Source organism: Periophthalmus magnuspinnatus, chromosome 14 (genome assembly GCF_009829125.3).
Source record: "Periophthalmus magnuspinnatus isolate fPerMag1 chromosome 14, fPerMag1.2.pri, whole genome shotgun sequence".
Lineage (NCBI taxonomy): Eukaryota > Metazoa > Chordata > Actinopteri > Gobiiformes > Gobiidae > Periophthalmus > Periophthalmus magnuspinnatus.
Genome location: NC_047139.1, coordinates 15,074,206 through 15,093,533, shown reverse-complemented (window position 1 = coordinate 15,093,533; position 19,328 = coordinate 15,074,206). Strand labels below are relative to the sequence as shown.

The 19,328-nt window shown below is 39.4% G+C and overlaps 1 protein-coding gene across 5 annotated transcripts in view; it reads left to right on the top strand.

The window, feature by feature from the left end:
• Positions 1 to 19,328, top strand: part of LOC117381749 (glutamate receptor 4) — a 132,666-nt gene that overhangs the window by 72,409 nt on the left and 40,929 nt on the right. For all 5 annotated transcript variants that reach the window (XM_055226969.1, XM_033978757.2, XM_055226971.1 and 2 more), the window contains exons 4-8: positions 5,768 to 5,952; positions 10,711 to 10,764; positions 11,848 to 12,006; positions 15,621 to 15,788; positions 16,777 to 16,881. In XM_055226969.1, the coding sequence (XP_055082944.1) occupies positions 5,768 to 5,952; positions 10,711 to 10,764; positions 11,848 to 12,006; positions 15,621 to 15,788; positions 16,777 to 16,881 (671 nt within the window). The remainder of the gene's footprint in view (positions 1 to 5,767; positions 5,953 to 10,710; positions 10,765 to 11,847; positions 12,007 to 15,620; positions 15,789 to 16,776; positions 16,882 to 19,328) is intronic.

Below are 19,328 nucleotides of genomic sequence, written 5' to 3'. Positions count from 1 at the left end.
GATGGTGGGTGTGGTAGCAACATCGTGAATTAAAATGATAATGATAACAAAACTTGTAATATTAACAATTGCACTAACCTCTTTGTAAGATTCACTCGACATTACCTCAAGTCTGCTGTTTCTTTTCTTCTATTTTCTTCTTTTTACGTTTCTCCACATCCAATGGGTAGATTTGTTTTGACATGATGTAAAGAAAATGAAGACCACCATGAACAGTTGGGCACAGTACCATTACATTATACATTTATTTATTCCACACTGCTCGTGCTCGCTTACTATGACGTTGGCCAGTCATCGCAAGATCAAGTGCAGCGTCATTCAATTGGTTGCCAGACTGTCAATACAAATACATCCTATGTGTATTATAGAATGCTCTTACTGTGCTACAGCAGAGATGTATCAGTAGTATATATTATGGGGGGTTGCCAACTTGTGGCCTCGGGGTCGTAAGCAGACGCTTAGTTTGCTTATAGGCTGAGCCGGCCCTGCTTAAACATGCCTTACATTGCATTATTCATTCATTGGTGGTGACAAACTACTTCTATTGGCCTTATTCCGCCTGCACACTTTTGTGATGGCACTTCTGCTTAAGTGGGAATCCCATTCATTTCAATTGAGAATTTAAGAAAAGTTTTGCAGCAAAAGTCTGATATGAAGTTGGTTGGTTGATTGTGTAAAATGTTCAATGTTCATGTGCACCAACAAGGCAACACTGCACCGATTCTCTGAAGGCTTTAAAACAGCTCTGTAGTCCCTGTAGAACTTATTTGCTGTCAAGATCGACAGCCCCATGCAAAATAATACAACCCGAATGACGATGGCGGTGCCTACGGCAACTTCCATAATAAGGTCAATAGGCACAGCTCTCCAGAGGTAGACTGATGGAAGTGAGACTATTACATCAGCACTATGGTTTAAAGTTCAAATAAGGGTTAAAATAAGTTAAGGTTATGGTTTGGCTTAAGGTTTGGCAATGGATCGGTCTTCAGGATCGGAATGGAATCAATGTAACGTCCCCAAATAGGATGGAAACAGAATATGTGTGTGCTCTGTCTGAGCTCTGGACAATGAAGCTGATGGCCTCACATCTCTGCGTGAGTCTGTAATCAGGCTTTAAAAAGGACTGACATTTATTATCTACTGGTGTATTTTCAGGGCTTCACATTAAAGAAGACCTATGGTGCTTGTGTTTGCTGTGTAGTTATATGACACCCGTGGATCATTATGTTATAATTTGCACATTTTAAATCACAATATTCATCTACTACAACGTACAAAAGAAACAAGTCCACTGACAGCTCCTCACAGTAGAGCTGTTTAAGCTCTTTATACTGTTGGTTAAAACTCACTCTTGATGTGGTCTTCACCCCACTTGTACCTCACACACACGAAGCGAACCACGACACGGAGCACCCATGCACTCTCATAAACATGCGTGGAGCTAAGAGCTAGTTTGCTAGTCTTTATGTTAAAAGCATAATAAAAGTTCAAAGCCAATAGTGTCGTATATAAAAGATCTTCAGTAGAGAAAAGAGACTCAAGCTCATGCTGTGCATTCACAGCACACACGGACTTCACTTGTTTACTTGCACAGGTTTGCACACGCTGGAGGATTTAAATAGCACTAATTTTATGTGTGTACTAAGTATATAATAAGAGCCAAGGGTCTGCAAAACCTGCTGTGTCTTATTTGCTGAGAAAATGCTCTATTTGAGGCTTAATCCCTCATGCTGAAAGTGAAAATAAAAAGTGCATGGCTCTGTCAAAGATGTGTTTGAGAGTGGCACCTCACATTGTTATTCTCTCTGCTCTCTTCTGCACGTTCTCATTTGTCAGACTTTGTCCAAACAGCTCAGAGGATGAAACGGGGCTCTTATAGCCATGCCGTTGTGGCTGCACACTGCATTGAATGCACACCGCTGCATGACACGGACATGAACAGCACTTAAGTATCCGATAATTAAGTAATAAACCCACGCAGGTAATTGACGAGCAGAAGCACATTATTGGCTTAAATTGCCAACAGAACTAATTTGATTCTATATTTATATTTGGTAAAACTACATGTCAAAAACTGTTCTGTTACAGTACTGCACACAATTACTACAGGTGGATGACACATGTACAGGACTAGCACTGTTCTTTGTACAGACTGACAGCTGCAGGAAGGAAAGACCTGCAGAACCTCTCCTTCACACAGCGAGGGTGGATCAGCTGCTCTGCCAGAAAAGTTACACTGTGCTTTTTTAAAAATGAAAATACTCCTCAGGTATGTTATTAGACTGACAGTAGAATACATCACCTTTAAATGATTTATGAAAGTCTGTGGTTCAAAGCCATGTAGAGGACTGGAGCATGCTGTAAGGAGGAGTCACAGAGCACACCCCAGCTCGCTCCCCCTCTGTCCCCCTGGCTCTCCACCAGGCTCTAATGGGCAGCACGGTGCACAGGTTAATCCACTAATTGGGAGCAAAGGGACCGGGGCCAGCTTGTGAGGGCCACCAGGAGGGACGTTTAGGGGGACATCTGCCACTGCTCCTACAGTTGCACTTCAGAGCTCATGCTATGGTTTCATTAGCCCCTCCAGGTGAGACCGAAGAGGAAGGAGGGGACAGAGCAGAGATGGCTGGTATCAATAGGCCCATTTTGGACAAAAACGTATACCGGTAGTTATTTTTTAAATTATAATTAACAGCCAGGGTCGGCCCAGTCTAAAAGCAGACATCTTAGGGAACCGAGGCCACCAAAGAGCCCCATTAACCCATACATTTATATTGAAAATAATAATAAAATAGTCATCCTAGTTAGTGCTGTCACAATACTCAAATTTCAAGCTTGATTTTGGTACTTTCTTTATATTACCCTACTACCCTGCCCTTATATTTGTGTAATCCCTCAGTCGTCCAAATAGGTTACCCAGTGGTCCATGGGCGTAAACTAGCCTATGTAGCTATTCAGAAAAGGTTCATTTCTGTCCTGTGAATGTGACTTTTTAGTATTGATACTTACTCAAATGAGTATCTAGTTTTGATACTAGTTTTAGTATTGATTAGTATCTGACTTTTAACAATCTTAATCCTAGTTTTATACATTTGATTAGACCTGTCATGATAACAAAAAAACTATGTATTGCCACCAAAAAATATCACGGTAAATCATAATATTGAAACTACTAACCGTACACAGCATAATCATAGTAAACTTAATTTCCTAAGTGGATCATATCGTAAGCGATTAGGTCTGAATAAATACATAGCTCAATTAAAGGTGCATTTTGTGAGTTTCACATGTTTGCACAGTCTACTGGCAATATTGTCTCGTGAGATCTTGTGACAGGAGATCTTGCCCAATTTCAAAAGATCACCATTACTTTACCATCGCTTTTTGAATGAATATTGTGATTTTCTGAAGCGACATGAAGCCCTGAGATGGCTTTGTAGAGCTGGACCGCAGAGAGTTTGTGTAAGCGGTGAGTCAACATGTACCATCGTGTCTACATGTGTCACACTGCAGTAATCAGTGTTGTCCCAAACTGTGTCAATGTTAAAGTACGCATCACTGACAGCTCACCCAGGAGACAGCTGCGGGTTCAACACATGATGCTATTTTGTACATGTCCGTCTCAAGGCCACAGACCGCTCCTTTGAAGGTAGTGAGGGACAGATCTTAGCCAGAGAAAAGGACGTATTTGAGGCTATTTTTTTTAGGAAAGACTATCCAGCTTTTTACGGGAATGGGGGGCTTAGACACCATTTATCACCCATTTACAACTCCATCTTCAATCAAAACAAGGAAAACAATAGTGATAGGCAGTATGCTAATGTATGTGAGAGCACCCATTAGGGACCTGAATGATTATGCAAAATATGACTCAGGGAAAGTTCACATTTAGTGTAGTTCTATAGACCTAGCTAACAAACAGATACTGTAAACAAATAGGTGTGTTAGTTTCAGTGTAGTTAGCTCCTCCCTTCAGGTGGATATAAGGCAGTGTCCAGCAGCAATCGGACCAGAACTGAAGAAGCCTCTTGTCAAAACCTCTTCACTCTAAAACTTTTAACCAGTTACACAATTGAATTCTCTTTTCCTATTTGCCACAAGTAGTATTTCACCAAACAAGTATCAATTAGAAAAACTGTCTGTCTCTGCCCCTGCTGCCCGACACAGCTCTCTGCGTTTGGGCCACCATCACACGGCTCCCCCTGAGTGTGGTGCTTCAATCTTCCATCATATTCACAAAGCACTGGTCTTTGCCAAGCTGCACTGTTTAGTCACGCCAGGCTCCTCTAAGAACCACTTCTGCTCAGTTCTGGGACACAAATCACAGCGCTTTTAGGATTTGGCAGGCATTTTGGAGCAGTAAAGCAGGGCAGTATATAAAAATAAAGTGATTTCAGCTGACTTAATCATTTTGGAGAAGATTCAGCGACTGAAAAGCGGGAAGACAATCTTTTATATAGCAAAGTTTAATAGTAATGTTATGGACTGTTACAATATGTGACTAAAATGGCAGATCGTGAATACAAGTGGTCGATGTTCTTTCCTCCGCAGGGTGGCTGGGTGCTCCTTTAGATATAGGGTAAGGAATTCAGCCACACGGTTGGAGCTCGGAGTAGAGCCGCTGCTCCTCCACATTGAGAGGAGCCAACTAAGGTGGCTCGGGCATCTAGTCCAGGGAATGCCTCCTGGATGCGTCCCTGGACAGGCGTTTCTGGAGGGACTCTGGGCTGGCATGGGAATGTGTCAGAATCCCCCCAGAAGAGTTGGAGATGGATGTTTTACATTGACAATAATTCTTTGCTCCTTCTTCATTGCAGACATTAAAATAATTGTGTTTCTTATAATTAGTAACATCTATATTATTTTACATTTTGTTAATTGTAAGCCACAGTAATCAGTAACATCTTTATGACAGTCTTTATCTATTGACTTCCTGTACAAAACTGCAAACCTGCCTCTTCATAGTGCCTTTCACTATAGCAAGCTTCTTTTAAGTGTATTGTTAAAAAATGGCTAAAACCTTTTTCACTTGACATGTTTGATCCCAAGCTTAATTATATTTGAATAATTGCAGTAAGTACAGAAAAGTCCACTGAACTAAAGGGTAAATGGATAAGAAAACAACAGGGGTAGTCAGAGTATGCTAATAGGTGTGAGATCACCCATTAAGGGCCTGAACGATCATGTATAATATAACTCATGTGACAGTTCACACCCTAAGGGTAGTTCAATGGACTCGATATTCAATCTAAGGCTGTGACTGGTCAGTATTTTCTCGGAACCGATAAAGCTTCTTGAATGAGCAGCAAAAAAAACAAAAAAAAAATAGTCTATGTTGAGTATGAGGTGGTTCTCTCTGTTGACCACTAAATATATGTCTCTTTGAACAGACTCATGAGGAAACAGAAGAGCTTTATATGGCTGTATGTTACACAAACATGTAACTAATTATTTTATATTCCTCATAAATACATTTTGTTATGATTTTTTTTCCAACAGAAGTGAAAAGTTAATTTGCAATCTATACCTCAGCTTAAGATACATTTGTGGCCTTTGCTATGGATTTTAAAAGCTAAATATCAGTATCGGCAAATATCGGTTATCGCAACAGCAGCAGGCCAAATATCAGATATTGTTATCGGCTCAATAAATCTATCTCAACCCATCCGCAATTGTATTATAAGGTTTGGATAATGAACAGGGCTAGTGTTCATGTTCCACAAATGTTCTTTGAGTAAGTGAATAACAGTGTGTCATGGCTCTACAGGGTACGCCATCCTGCAGGCCATCATGGAGAAAGCCGGGCAGAATAACTGGCAGGTCAGTGCCATCTGTGTGGAGAACTTCAATGACGCCAACTACCGCCGCCTGCTGGAGGACCTGGACCGACGGCAGGAGAAGAAGTTTGTGATGGACCTGGAGGCGGAGCGGCTGCAGAACATGCTGGAGCAGGTCAGTACCGCACACTCAAGGTTAGAGCTGTAATATGGATAGTTTACAGTGACATCACGCTGGGGGTGTTCTGCCTGTATGCCTATGGTGGAATGTTCAGCAGTTACCGTGGTGACTCAAGAGAAAATACAAAATAGATTTAATAGATTTTTTTTGTTTGATTTTCAAAAAAAAAGGTGAGAGTGACGAATGTTAGCTAGATGTGACTGTAATTTTATCTGAGAGGAACTTGTTTAACAGCTGTTATAGTTCCAGCTATATCAGTTCTTTATGGTCAGATTGTGTTCAAACAAAGCTCAGATTAGAGTAACTGACTTCAGACAGAGCAGTACCTCTCAGTAGCATCAGCTGCAAAGTATCAATACATCACAATCAAAGCACTATTACAGTTTAAGTAGACACATCAAAACACAAAGACTCTAGAGGTTACGCAGATCACATCACAACATTTTGAAGAGCTCAAAACACATCTAAAATGTGAAAGAGCTGCTACAGTTTAACAACAAACATAAAAGTCTACAACTCTGCTAAATATTTAGTTTGTACCCACGTTAAATCAAGAAAATGAAGTCAGCAGTAGAGAACCTTTAACAGCTGAACAACAGGGACACTGCTGACTCCACAAACATGTTTCACTGGATCAGACATAGTTGAACTGAAACTTTCTCTCCTTAAATATAATGTTTCAGAATCTGTGTGTTGAGGAGAATAATTATTGTGGTGCGAGTTGAAGTGTCCTTTATCTCCCCCTATCGTTATCTAACTAACAAAGCTCTGCACAGTCAACAGAGAAACTACTTTCAGTTCTATTTTGCCATATAAAGATAATTTCAGCTAAAAAAAAAAAAAAAAAAAAAAAAGCTCAATGGACAAAAATTGGGTCAAAAAAGCAGAGAAACACATTTTGTCTTTTGTGCTGCCCATAATTCTGCCACTCAGGACTACTTATTTGGATTATTGATGGGCATTTTCGAATAACTGTCAAACCAGGACCCTCTTGTTATTATATTTTATTATATATGTGTCTGGGAGATGGGAGAAAGTGGAGCATCGAGGTGAAACATGTAAACTTCAAATACACTATCAAAACCTCATATTAGGACCTGTAAATCCATCTAATCCAGCCTGCAGTCCGCATGCCAAATATTGAAATATTTTCTCTTGTTTGCTGGTTTATTTAGTCCTGGTTTAGACCTAGTTTTATTCTGGGTTAGTACTAGTCATGGCTTTTAATTCTTGGTTAGTCGTGGTTTAGATCCAGTTGGAACTAGTCTTGACCTGGTTTAATACTGGTTCAGTACTAGATTGGCAATTTTTCAAAGCAGTGATGGTGAGTTTGTATTTTATTTTTCACAAAGATCTAATACAGCAGTTGCTACATTATCATTATTAACAGATCTAATGTTGGGGATATTTTGTGCAACCCCAATATGCGGTGGGATGTGCCTCTCCAGCCCAGAAAACATGGCCCTTTGAAAAATCTGGCCATCGAGAAAATTTTGTAAAATATCCCTGTTTTAGTGCTTTACCACCATCAAATGTAAAGCCCATATGAAATGTCATGGTACCTTGGGGTAAAGAGCGCTCTGTCTGGGAATGGGAGCTGAAGAATGTCCCTGTGGAGTGAGTACACATGTGCTGTGCCGCCTGCACCCTCCCCTCTATAACCCATGCAATGTGTCTGTGTCAATGACTTTCTAATGGAGAGTGTATGACATCGGCCAGTGTTGAAGTGCCCGTAAATGCCTGCAGCAGCTGTAGATGATGTCCATATTAACCTTCTGTTCTGAAAGGCTGAATGCAGCAGGTTAGCAGTGCAGGATTTATGATGTGGAGATGTGGTTCTGTGGTACAGCATTGTCAAGATTTATTCATATCTTGTCTTAGGATGAAGTAGCTGAGGGTCTAGCACTATCCAATGTCTGGGTGGGTTTCCTCTGCACACTTTGGTTAAGTAGAGTCATATTAACTTTTCATTGGTTGTGACTCTGATGATAGTTTTAAAGAAAAAGCTTTCTACCATGTTATAACATTGTTCCCTCATCCAAAACATGCCGGCATGTGCCATCCATGCATGTTTGAGTAATCTAGTGATCTCTCAGGGCACTATTCAAACCCTTATGGTTAGAAGCCTATGCTGTCCATGTGCCTGCGCAGACATTTGTCAGTATACAAGAGCAGGATACAAAACTGTACACTACAACTTGACAAACCTGATTAGATGTGCAGTAGTTTCATTAGCAGGATGCACGTTGATTGTGTTGTGAAAGAGCTCTGAAGGGGGAGTTACTTAACATGGAGAGTAAATGGAGGGGAGGCGCAGAGTGTCAAAAACCAAAGTGAAACTTTTCAGCCAATATAGCATTTTCCAAACAATAAAAGGTAACATGGTGATCTAAATATGTTATGTGACAGCAATTAATACCCCATGGAAGTGTAACACTCCCTATGCGATACTGTGCAGTTTGATAGACACTGTGAAGAAACCTTTCGTGGCTGATTCCTCTGGAGCAGATGTGTCTAGTAAAGGACTTCAGTGTATGTCTGTAATCAGGTGCTCATTAGCGTGTGCTGGAGTCCCTCCTCTAGTTCACCTGTGTCAGACAACTGCTCAATAATTCAGTAGCCTCCACTGTGATCTGCCACACTGCTGTCCACAGAGCATATGGACTCTTTTCAACACACAAGCACTGGCCATTTGTTTGGTGGAGATAACTTACCACATAAAGAAGGGATATTAGACACTAAAGGGTATTTACTGCTAATATATAACATATTTAGATCGCCATGTTACCTTTTGATAATAACAAAAACAATGTGTTTTTGACACTCTGAGTCCCCCTTCCACTTTTTGCATCAGGTTTATGAAGTCGTAGAATATTGTTTTGTATCCTGCTTTTTTATATTTGTGAAAAATGGCCGTGTGGGAGCATGGGTGACATAGGCTTGTGGCTGAGTATTGGACAGAATTGTACTGCTAACCATAAGGAGGTTTCGGATAGGGCGCAAGACAGATCTCTCAATTACTCGAACATGCAAAAAAATGACATAAAACCTCTTCAGGCATGTTTTTGATGAGAGAACAGCATTATAACATGGTAGAAAAGTTCCAAAAAGTTGATTTTGCATAATACCCCCATAATACTTTAATGACTAGTGACTCCTTGTAATCCCTCCAATAACAGAAAAACATAATTCTTTGTGTAATTGAAACATGTTACAGAGCATTGAAAATCCTAGATAAACATTTTTCTTACTACCATTGTCAAATTCTTGATAAATATAATTTTCCTAATTTTTTCATGAATTTCAAAATATTTAAATCTGCTTGTTTGATCAACAACGTTCTACATGTTTTTTGTAGGAAATGGACAAGCCATTGGGGCAACAGTAGCTCAGTTGAGTGTCTCAACATAAAAAAACAAACAAACAAAAAAAAAACAAAAACTTCATGGGTAATGTTAGTTGTCAGTCGGTGCCTGCGTACATTGGTGTGTGAATGGGTGAGTGAAGTGCTTTGAATGAAGGTGGAAAAGTGCCATATAAGTAAATGTTACATAACCCGCGCTATATAAGTAAATGTTATGTAACCCGCCCATCACACCTCTGTCACAACACAATCAGTGTCCATCCTGCTAATGAAACTACTGCACATCTTTTCAGGTTTGTCAACGTGTTGTGTACAGTTTTGTATCCTGCTCAGTTTTCATTATATACTTAATGAAAAATGGCCGTGCAGGAGCATGGATGACGTAGGCTTGAGGGCAGAGCCTTGTACAGGCTTGTACTTTTAACCGTAAGAAGGGTTTGAATAGTGCCCCTGAGAGATCTTGAATATGGATGGATGACACATGCAGCCATGTTTTTGATGAAAACTGCAAATCCACCATAAAACAGGCTCTGTGCACAACAGCACTGTTAGAGTCACTACTTCTTGTCCAGTTGTATCTCTATGGGATTTTGGCAGTGTCGCGCTAAAATGGATAAATATTTAAAGATCAGTCAGTGGACAGGGAGCTCCAGGTGGATGTCAATGGCAGTGTTAAACACTACACAAATATGTGTGTAATGAATACTTCACTAGACGATAAGAGAGATGTTTGTGTCTCAATGTTAACGCTAATGCTAACTTTGAAACATAATAAATATTAAAACAACACCTGAATATAATAATTGGATAATATTTATTTTTATGTATTTTAATTTTAAGGGTTGTTTATTTTATGTTTTCTCATTTTAATAAATGTGCCTGTTAGCTTTGAGACACAATGAGCTATCTAGCACGCTACTGTGCCAGAGTTGTCCAGCTCAGATTTAAACTATAGGGATTATAAAAAGTTGTGATGTCACATGAACCCAATGAAACCTATTAATACCATAGATGAGTCCAGGGCCCTCCTCTCCCTCAGCTCCCATCTCCTCACCTATTATCTCCACAGATGTCAGCCTTCACTTGTGTTGTGCGTCACCCCACGCCGCCCCCTGTCTGCGCACGTGTGAATCGTTTGTGGTGGTGACGAGGTGCTCATGTGTTTGGACGGGTGGTGTTGCGCGCTGCTCGGTGCGTCACACAGCTAGGTACACTTGATTAACCTGTGTCCATCTCTCTCCCCTCTCTCCCCTCTCTCCCATTTCCTTCTCTATCTCTCTCCTCTCTCTCTCCTCTCCCCTCCCTCTGTATCTCTTTCTCTCTCTTCTCCTCCCTCTCTCCTCCCTCTCTCCTCTGCCCTCCCTCCCTCTCTCTCTCTGCTCCCACAGATCGTCAGTGTGGGGAAACATGTCAAAGGATACCACTACATCATGGCCAACCTGGTGAGTACTATGTAGTAGTAATAGTATTATGTTTTAGACTCTTTAAAAGTTTGTAAACTAAACTGAAACTCCAGTGTTTTTGTAATTAAGAATAAATCAGCATTACAATTTTTATCAGTTAAAGCTATAGTCTCCCTTGCATTTAGGGGACACAAAGATAAGTCAAGTTTATGAAATTTAAAATCAAAATGCTGCATTCTGTTCCTTTAAGATAGTTTTGGCAGATACATACAAGTGATATCAGAGTCTGGTTTTACATTGTTTGTTTCTTTTTTCTTGGAGACTATGAAAGACAGTTAGAATTTATGATGAATACCTAATCCTGATTTTTTTTTTTTTATTTGCTTGACCAATACTACATAAATTATGATCCCACAAAATGTTTATTTATTTATTTTATCTACCGTTTTATTACATTTACCATAAGTTACCTTAGATGAAGCTCAAATACACACTGAAATGATTGTATATTTTTGTTACATAGACCATATAGACCTGCTGTCAGTGAATCATTGAAAACATAATATCCGGGTCTGATTCACTCGCCTTTAGTCGCCTCCATTGTGGAACTGTACACATTTTGATGACAGAGCATTTTAAAGTGTCGACTGGAGTTGTGTGTGTGTTTTTTTTTTTTTAAATTGGACTTGAGATTGCTTATTGGCATATGGAGCTATCAAAACAAAGCTTATGATGAGCTCTGCTGGTCAAATCTGATTTTTTGCAGTGAAATGAGAAGTTTATTGATATTTGGGTAAAGAAAAGTGTCTCAGAGATAAAATATACATTATACATTTACAAAGTGTTCTCACTAATATATATTTAAATGGTATAGTCTGTGTCAGGCCACTTTAGGACTGTTTGAGTCTCACAAAATCTGAACTACACATCAATATTTATTTATTATTTATTTATTTTTTGAATATATATTTTTTTATATTTTGAATGTATTTATTTATGTATTTATTATTTATTTATTTATTTATTTTAAGGAAAAGGGAATAACCTTTTAATGTCATTAGAATATTTTATAATTAAAAAAAAATATATTTATTTTTTTCTTTTTTGGGAATAAATCTGCAGGGTTTTAAGGACATAAACCTTGAGCGCTTCATGCATGGAGGAGCTAACGTGACGGGCTTCCAGCTGGTGGACTTCAGTAACCCCATGGTCATCAAGCTCATGCAGCGCTGGAACAAGCTGGACCAGAGGGAGTACCCCGGCTCAGACACCCCGCCCAAGGTCTCAGATAACCTCTCTGCGTAACCTCACATCAGCAAAAGATTCGAATTCAAAGGGCTAAACCGGGACTAAACCGGGACTAAACCAGGACTAAACCAGGACTAAACCAGAACTAAACCAGGACTAAACCAGGACTAAACCAGGACTAAACCAGGACTAAACCAGGACTAAATCAGGACTAGAACAGGACTAAACCAGGACTAAACCAGGACTAAACCAGGACTAAACCAGGACTAAATCAGGACTAGAACAGGACTAAACCAGGACTAAACCAGGACTAAACCAGGACTAAACCAGGACTAAACCAGGACTAAACCAGGACTAAACCAGGACTAAACCAGGACTAAACCAGGACTAAACCAGGACTAAACCAGGACTAAACCAGGACTGAACAAGCATCCATTTTAATACCTTTTTTTCTTATAATGTTATTTTCCTGAACATGGATGAGATGACAAGATGATAATTGCTATTTAAAATTAAAAAGGTAGAAATGTCCTCAAGTCTTCCATCTGCTCCAAACCTGTTCAGCACCAAGATGGATTATTGATCCACGGGACCGTTAAGACCTGGCACCAGTGCTGTCTTGAGGTTTCAGTACCCATCCCCTAGCTGTAGACCTCTCCATTAAAAAGACCCAGCCTGATCATTGACCATTAGAAATGAATGCATTTCTACTACTTGAATTATTATAATGTCCTCAAAAACAGTAAATGAATCTTCACCAGCAAGGACAAGGACACAACAATGTAGTTTATGATAAAGATATTTATTAATGATATGAATAAATGTGGAGGCTGGGTAGACAATCAGGATGAGGGCCATGTCTCAGGCAGTTAGCCCAGCTGATTCAGGACCACCCCCCCCCCCTCTGTAAATGGTGAGGTCTTCGGGCTGAAAGATGAACAAGAGACACTGGGTAGGAGATAGACAGTGTTGCCTGGGATAGACTTGTATAAAAAGGGCTTCTGGGTAATTCGAGGTGTAGTTGAGGTGAGCTGTGGTTCGCTGGAGAGGAGCAGGAGGAGGGTGAGGCATGGTCCTCGTCCTGAATCACATACATACATACACACATATACACACACACACACACACACATACAACTCCATATTTTAGGCCCAGTATGTCATGTGTTGCGATGCCAAACCACGAAGTAAGCGATATATAATAATGATAATCATGTTTAGTGAGCGTGAGTTTCGTGAGTGTAAGCTGTCGTATGCATTTACATCTAGTCATCCTCATGAGTCTTATGTGAAGCGGACGCTGCTCAGTAAACAGTGTCGCATGCAGTCAGTGAAGCTGACATGTCCATCATATTTCCTCACACTCACACATGATGAGAGCAGAGCCACGTCCTGACCATGTGACAGAGTGACCTACTTAAGGACGACACTGTGGTCATCTCCTGCCCCCCTCCCCTGCAGCCAAATCTTCTGTTTCACTAGACTCAGAGGAGAGAAGAAGAGAGGGGAAAATAAGTGTGTATGAGCTGGATGTTAGGGTTGGGAAAAGTATTGAAAATCAGATAATAATCTATACTAAAGCTAATATTTATCAAAATATGAATATATTCCAGATGATGTAGTACTGACCTAGTATTTTTGTTTCAAATCTGCTATTTATTGAATGGATGGTACCGCTAAGAAAAATACACCATCATTAGTCTTGAAAAAGATTTATAATGAGCAAATCATTTTTTAAGAAATGAACCAGGCTTAGTAACTTCTCAGAGGCGCTGTCCCTGCGTTAAAAAGTGTAAAAATCTGAACTAGTTCATTTTCAGTGGTTTGGTCCAAAGTTATTCTTCATTTATCTTCAGAGTAAGATTCAGAGTGTCCTAATTATTCAGCTTAAAAGCTCTTCACGATGTTCAGAGGCCAAGTGGAGTTTTGTCATCATGGTAAATCTAACAACAACTAGCATGCTAATTGTGTCCTTTGTCATTATTGGACAATAAAACACTTTATTTTAGATGCAAATATTATTTTGACCTCTAGAGCTTATACAACATATCTGTACTGGGGCAAGACACATTATTTTATCAAATACTTATATAAAAAAATACAAGTATATGGTAGTGTGTGTGTGCATATATATATATATATATATATATATATATATATATATATATATATATATATATATATATATATATATATATATTAGAAATCAGATAATGATCAGTTTTTTGGTATCTGTGTAAACATAAACACAAAGGTTAGCAGCTTTTATACATAATAGGACCCCATAGAGATATTATTGTGTTCTCTACAGAGGACATTAACTTAGCTAAATAACTACCACCTTTGTGAGTTGCTAATTGCATTTCTGATTTAATTTAACACTCAGCCGCAGTCACACAATTAAGTTTGTGCTGCTCCAGAGGTCGCATTTGGGACTGAGAGGCACCCAAAGGAGACTGCTCAGGTTAAAGACGGATGAGATGAGTTTAAGGGAATGACACTCCTCCCAGTGCACTGCCAAAACAACGAGCTCTCATGCAGCACGCGGCAGGGGGGCTGGCCATGGATATTCCTCTAAATCAGCCTGTAATAGGCTCTGTGCACAGCAGCACACTAGCTAGCTCACTGCATCTCCATGCTAATGCTAACTTTTATTACAAAAATAAAATATAAAGCTGCCAATTCAAATTTAAAGTAAACACTACGCTATGTTTTCATTTTGTGATATTATTTTAATGTTTAAGATTTGCATTAGCATTAACATCAAGGTTGTGTCCAAATGTCCACACTATTCCCTTCTCAGGGCACTATTTAGGGGTCACATCATTTTTAGTGGTGTTGGAATGTCCAGTGATGGTCATTAGACCACTCAATATTGACCACAATGCATTGTGAGAGTCATAAAAACAGCAGTGGACAGCGACTGGTCTTTAATTGGACACAACACAACTGAATGAAAACATATAGGTTTATCGCAATGTTGACCTGTGATTATGGGTAAGACACAATTAAGTAAACTGTTGCTAATGTTAGCTACTTACTTTAGCTTGAGCGGTTTCACATCTCAGACAAAAAGTTTACAACAATCCAGTCTGTTCTGTATAAAAATGTGTATGGTTATTAATTGTCCATAAATACTTGTGTGCCCATTGAATTTGATCATTACCTATTACAGAAATCAAGTTTTATCAGAGTTTAGCAGACTTTTAAAAACTTTTTTTTCCACCTAGACCCAGAGTCACATGACCCGAATGTATAGAGCTGTCTGTCCAAACTGCGCTGTGAATGAGTGCACTATACAGTTCTCTAAGTGTGGGGTGTGTCGTAAATGACGGTGTAAAAATTGACTTTCAGACATAGCCCGAGACAAAAACACCTTTAAACACACAAGTGCTTACCTCATTTGTAAAGTCTTAAACATACAGTCTTTAACATCTTGTCCCCCCCCCCCAAGTTTTGGCCACGGTTAACATGATTGCTAAGTACCAGCTATGAGATTACCTCTGTGTATGTTATATAAGGTCCCTGTGCCCGGTAAGAAAGTAAAATAACTTTAACTTTTAAACCCAGGGCGTGTGTATGAAGCATTAACTCCGTTGTTGTGTGTGCTCATCAGTGTAAACAGTGTTTGTCTGTCCTTGCTCACAGTACACTTCGGCTCTGACATACGATGGCGTCATGGTTATGGCCGAAGCGTTCCGAGCCCTGCGCAGACAGAAAGTGGACATCTCCAGACGAGGGAACGCCGGGGACTGCCTGGCCAACCCCGCTGCCCCTTGGAACCAAGGCATGGACATGGAGAGGACACTCAAGCAGGTCAGATACCCTTAATACTAGGGATGGAAAGAAACTAATTACATATTACATTGTACATATCTGAGGTAATAGTACTATTTTGAGTACATTTTTAAACATGTTCTTGTACTTGTAATTAAGTATAATTCTACCCATGTAATTGTAACTAGTTACATTTTAAATCATAGATGTTATTGAGTCCCTGATCCACCTCTGTCTCTGATATAGTCTCTGCTATAGTCTCTATACCCGCAAACCCACACAACAGCACTGTATCTCCTGCTCTGATTGGACAGAGCTCATAGAATAAGCAGATTGTGATTTAAAAACACTAAATTCACTTTACACCTTTGCAATTAAAGTGTGATCTGAAATGCTTCTACCATTGTGTTAAAAAAAAACTTGTAACTAGTACTAGTAATACTAGTAGCATTTTTCATGTGTACTTTTTAGTTACTTATAATTTGGCCAACAGTGCATATGGTTATAATTGAGTAAACTTTTACTTGAGGGCAAATTTCCATTACTCTTTCTAACACTGCTTTATACTTGGTTTGACATTTTATTTCATCTTAGATTATCAGAAAATTCCATTTTTATGGTACTATACAATACTCTGATAGTTCAGTAAGAGTCATTTTAATTTTGTTATGCCTTAAATATGAAATCAATTGCATAAATACATTTTTGATGTTAGGTGTCACCATTTTAGACTGATGCACTAGGCTAACTTGTATTAAAATGTAAAATATAAAACAGACAACAAATTTAAATTAAAAGGAAAGGATACCCAATTGCTTTTGTAAGTATAAAAAATGTACCATTAGGGTTAGCAACAACTTGTCAACCTGCTGTTCACTGCGTGATTTTTTTGTTGTTTTTTTGTTGTTGTAATTTTAGCGCAACTCAGCAAAACCTCATTGGAATATCACTAGACAGGAACAGTATGTTACATGTGTGTGTGTGTGTGTTTGTGTGTGTATGTGTGTGGGGGTGTGTGTGTGTACAGGTGCGGCTACAAGGTCTTACAGGTAATGTCCAGTTTGACCACTATGGCCGACGGGTCAACTACACCATGGATGTGTTTGAGCTCAAGAGCAACGGCCCACGGCGGGTAAGGCCCCCCACACGCACACTGAACGCTCTTATGTGAGTGTAGTTAAAGCTGGGATACCTGACTTTTGTAAATTAGTGCATTACTTTGTGACAAAATGTGTGACCGCTGTGTGCTGTCTGCAGCTAATAATAATAAACTACTTTTATTTCTTATCTGGGCTGCAACAATTACTCTGCTAATTGCAACTAGTCAACTATAAAAAAAAAAAAAAAAAGTTGTATTTTGATAATCGTTGTCTGGACTATACAGACTCAACACACACATTTATAACAAAGACAGTGACATTAATTCAAAATTTTGAACAGAATAAACAATTTCCTAATTTAATCAGTAATATACTATATTTGTAATTATTCGCTATGTTTCAGCCTTCAATCACCATAATATATTTAAAATGTTCAATAGAAATAATTATTTGACTAGTCCACTATTAAAATATTCATGTATATAATATATTATACATCGAAAACAGCACTCTGATTGGCTGTGCTTGGTTGTCTACCCCAGTTACACACGGAAAAAAGCTGTTATAAAGCTGTTCACTTGCTTGAAAATGAATGCATGTGATATTAACAATATGCTAAAGGCTTTTTGAGAGCTACAGACGGGTTAGACAGATTTAAATACGTAAATGTGGTGTGAAAATCCAGTATCCCAGCTTTAATGTGACAAAATGTAGTAGGGCTGTTGCAAGTCAGTATTATTTCTTTAGACAAATATTGCAATTGGGATATGATTTGCATTCTTTTTTTTTTTTTTCATGTGAAGATTGAGTTTACACAGAACGTTTTAAATACAATTGAAGTCTGAAGTGCTAATCTAATACAAGAATCGTGCGTGTTTCAGAAGAGTTAGCAGGTTTTACACAGAAGACAATTCAATTCTGCTAATCGATACCATTCTGACTGAGGAAAGCTAGCTGTTATTCTAAAAATGACTTGTATATTTATTCCCAGCGTTTTTAGACTGTCTCAAATTTGTTCAGTTGGATCCATATTGTTGTAATCGATCATAATTCATAATGTCCAACCAAGAACCAGAGCATGTGATGGAGTGCAGAGCAGAAGAAGAAGGCCCATCCATCAGTCTGCTCTGGTCCGCCTCCCTCCGAACATCGGGGTCTTTCAGGGACACAGCATCCTCCTCCATCACCCTCCTCCATCACCATCGACCCCGCCCTCAGGAAAGATCGACCAATCACAGTTCACGTGACCGGTTTGTCATAGGAACTCGGAGGGAATCGACCGTGCCACCTGCACTTTACGTCTCAGTCGGGAAGTATCGGCCAATCAGACTGTCCTCCTTCATCGACACAAACTAATCAAAGCTCACCAATAATTTCACCCCTATGTCCCACAGTCAGGAAGTAGTGACCAATCGCAGCTCTCACTCAGCCCAACAGCAAGTTTTATCAAGAAGAAGAAATCAACCAATCATAACATTTACTCCTGACTTGTCAAGTCCCGGTCAGGAAGTATCGACCAATCACAGTCTCTCCTCATGGTTCGTGATCAACACAGGAGGTAGAAACCAATCAAAGCTCACAAATACTTAGTTAGAAGATATTGACCAATCACAGTTGTCGCCCGTTGTGACAACCAGTTCTCAACATATATCGACCAAACACAACTCACAGATACTCCTGGCTTTTACCGGCTTCTTACAGACTCAAGATCGACCAATCGCAGCTCCCGCTTCTAGTCGGGTCATCCTTCATGGTTTTAATCCCAGGAAATGGTAATTAGGAGGAAGTTTTGTCAAGTGTTTTTGTAAAGTTGTCCACTGCTCTCCCCCATCACCAGTGACCGCGTCCTCAGAAAGTATCGACCAAAAACAACTCACATGTTTATCACTGAAACATACTTGTAGTTGCTTTACTTCTGAGTTGGGAAGAAAGGACAGTTTTTCCTCACGGCTTACCATCAACACAAACCAATCAAAGCTCACCAATACCTTTACGCCTACTCTCCCACAGTTTGGAAATATTGACCAGTCGCAATTCTCACTCGGCCCCGACAACCAGCTCTCAAAATGTATCAACCAATCACAATTCACAGATACTCTTGGCTTTTACTGGCTTTTACAGACTCAGGATCGACCAAGCACAGCTCCTGTTTCTAGCTGCGTCATCCTTCATGGTTTTAACCCCAGGCGAGGGTAATTAGGAACGTTAAGGTATTCACTGCTCTTGACCCTTTGTTCAAGAATAACATAAGGACTGAATAAATACCTTCTATGACTCATAATAGATACAAACTTACAACGTAGCCTCAAACTTACTTTTTAAGCCATGTATTTATTGCAGTTCATGTGTATTGCTCCTGTTTGGGGCTATGGTGTCAGAGGTGTAATTAGTTTCAATAATGTCTTCTATTGTCTATTTTCTTTATATATTTCGCTTTAAAATTTTTTGTTGTGACACGCCTTATGGTGTCTGTCCAAAG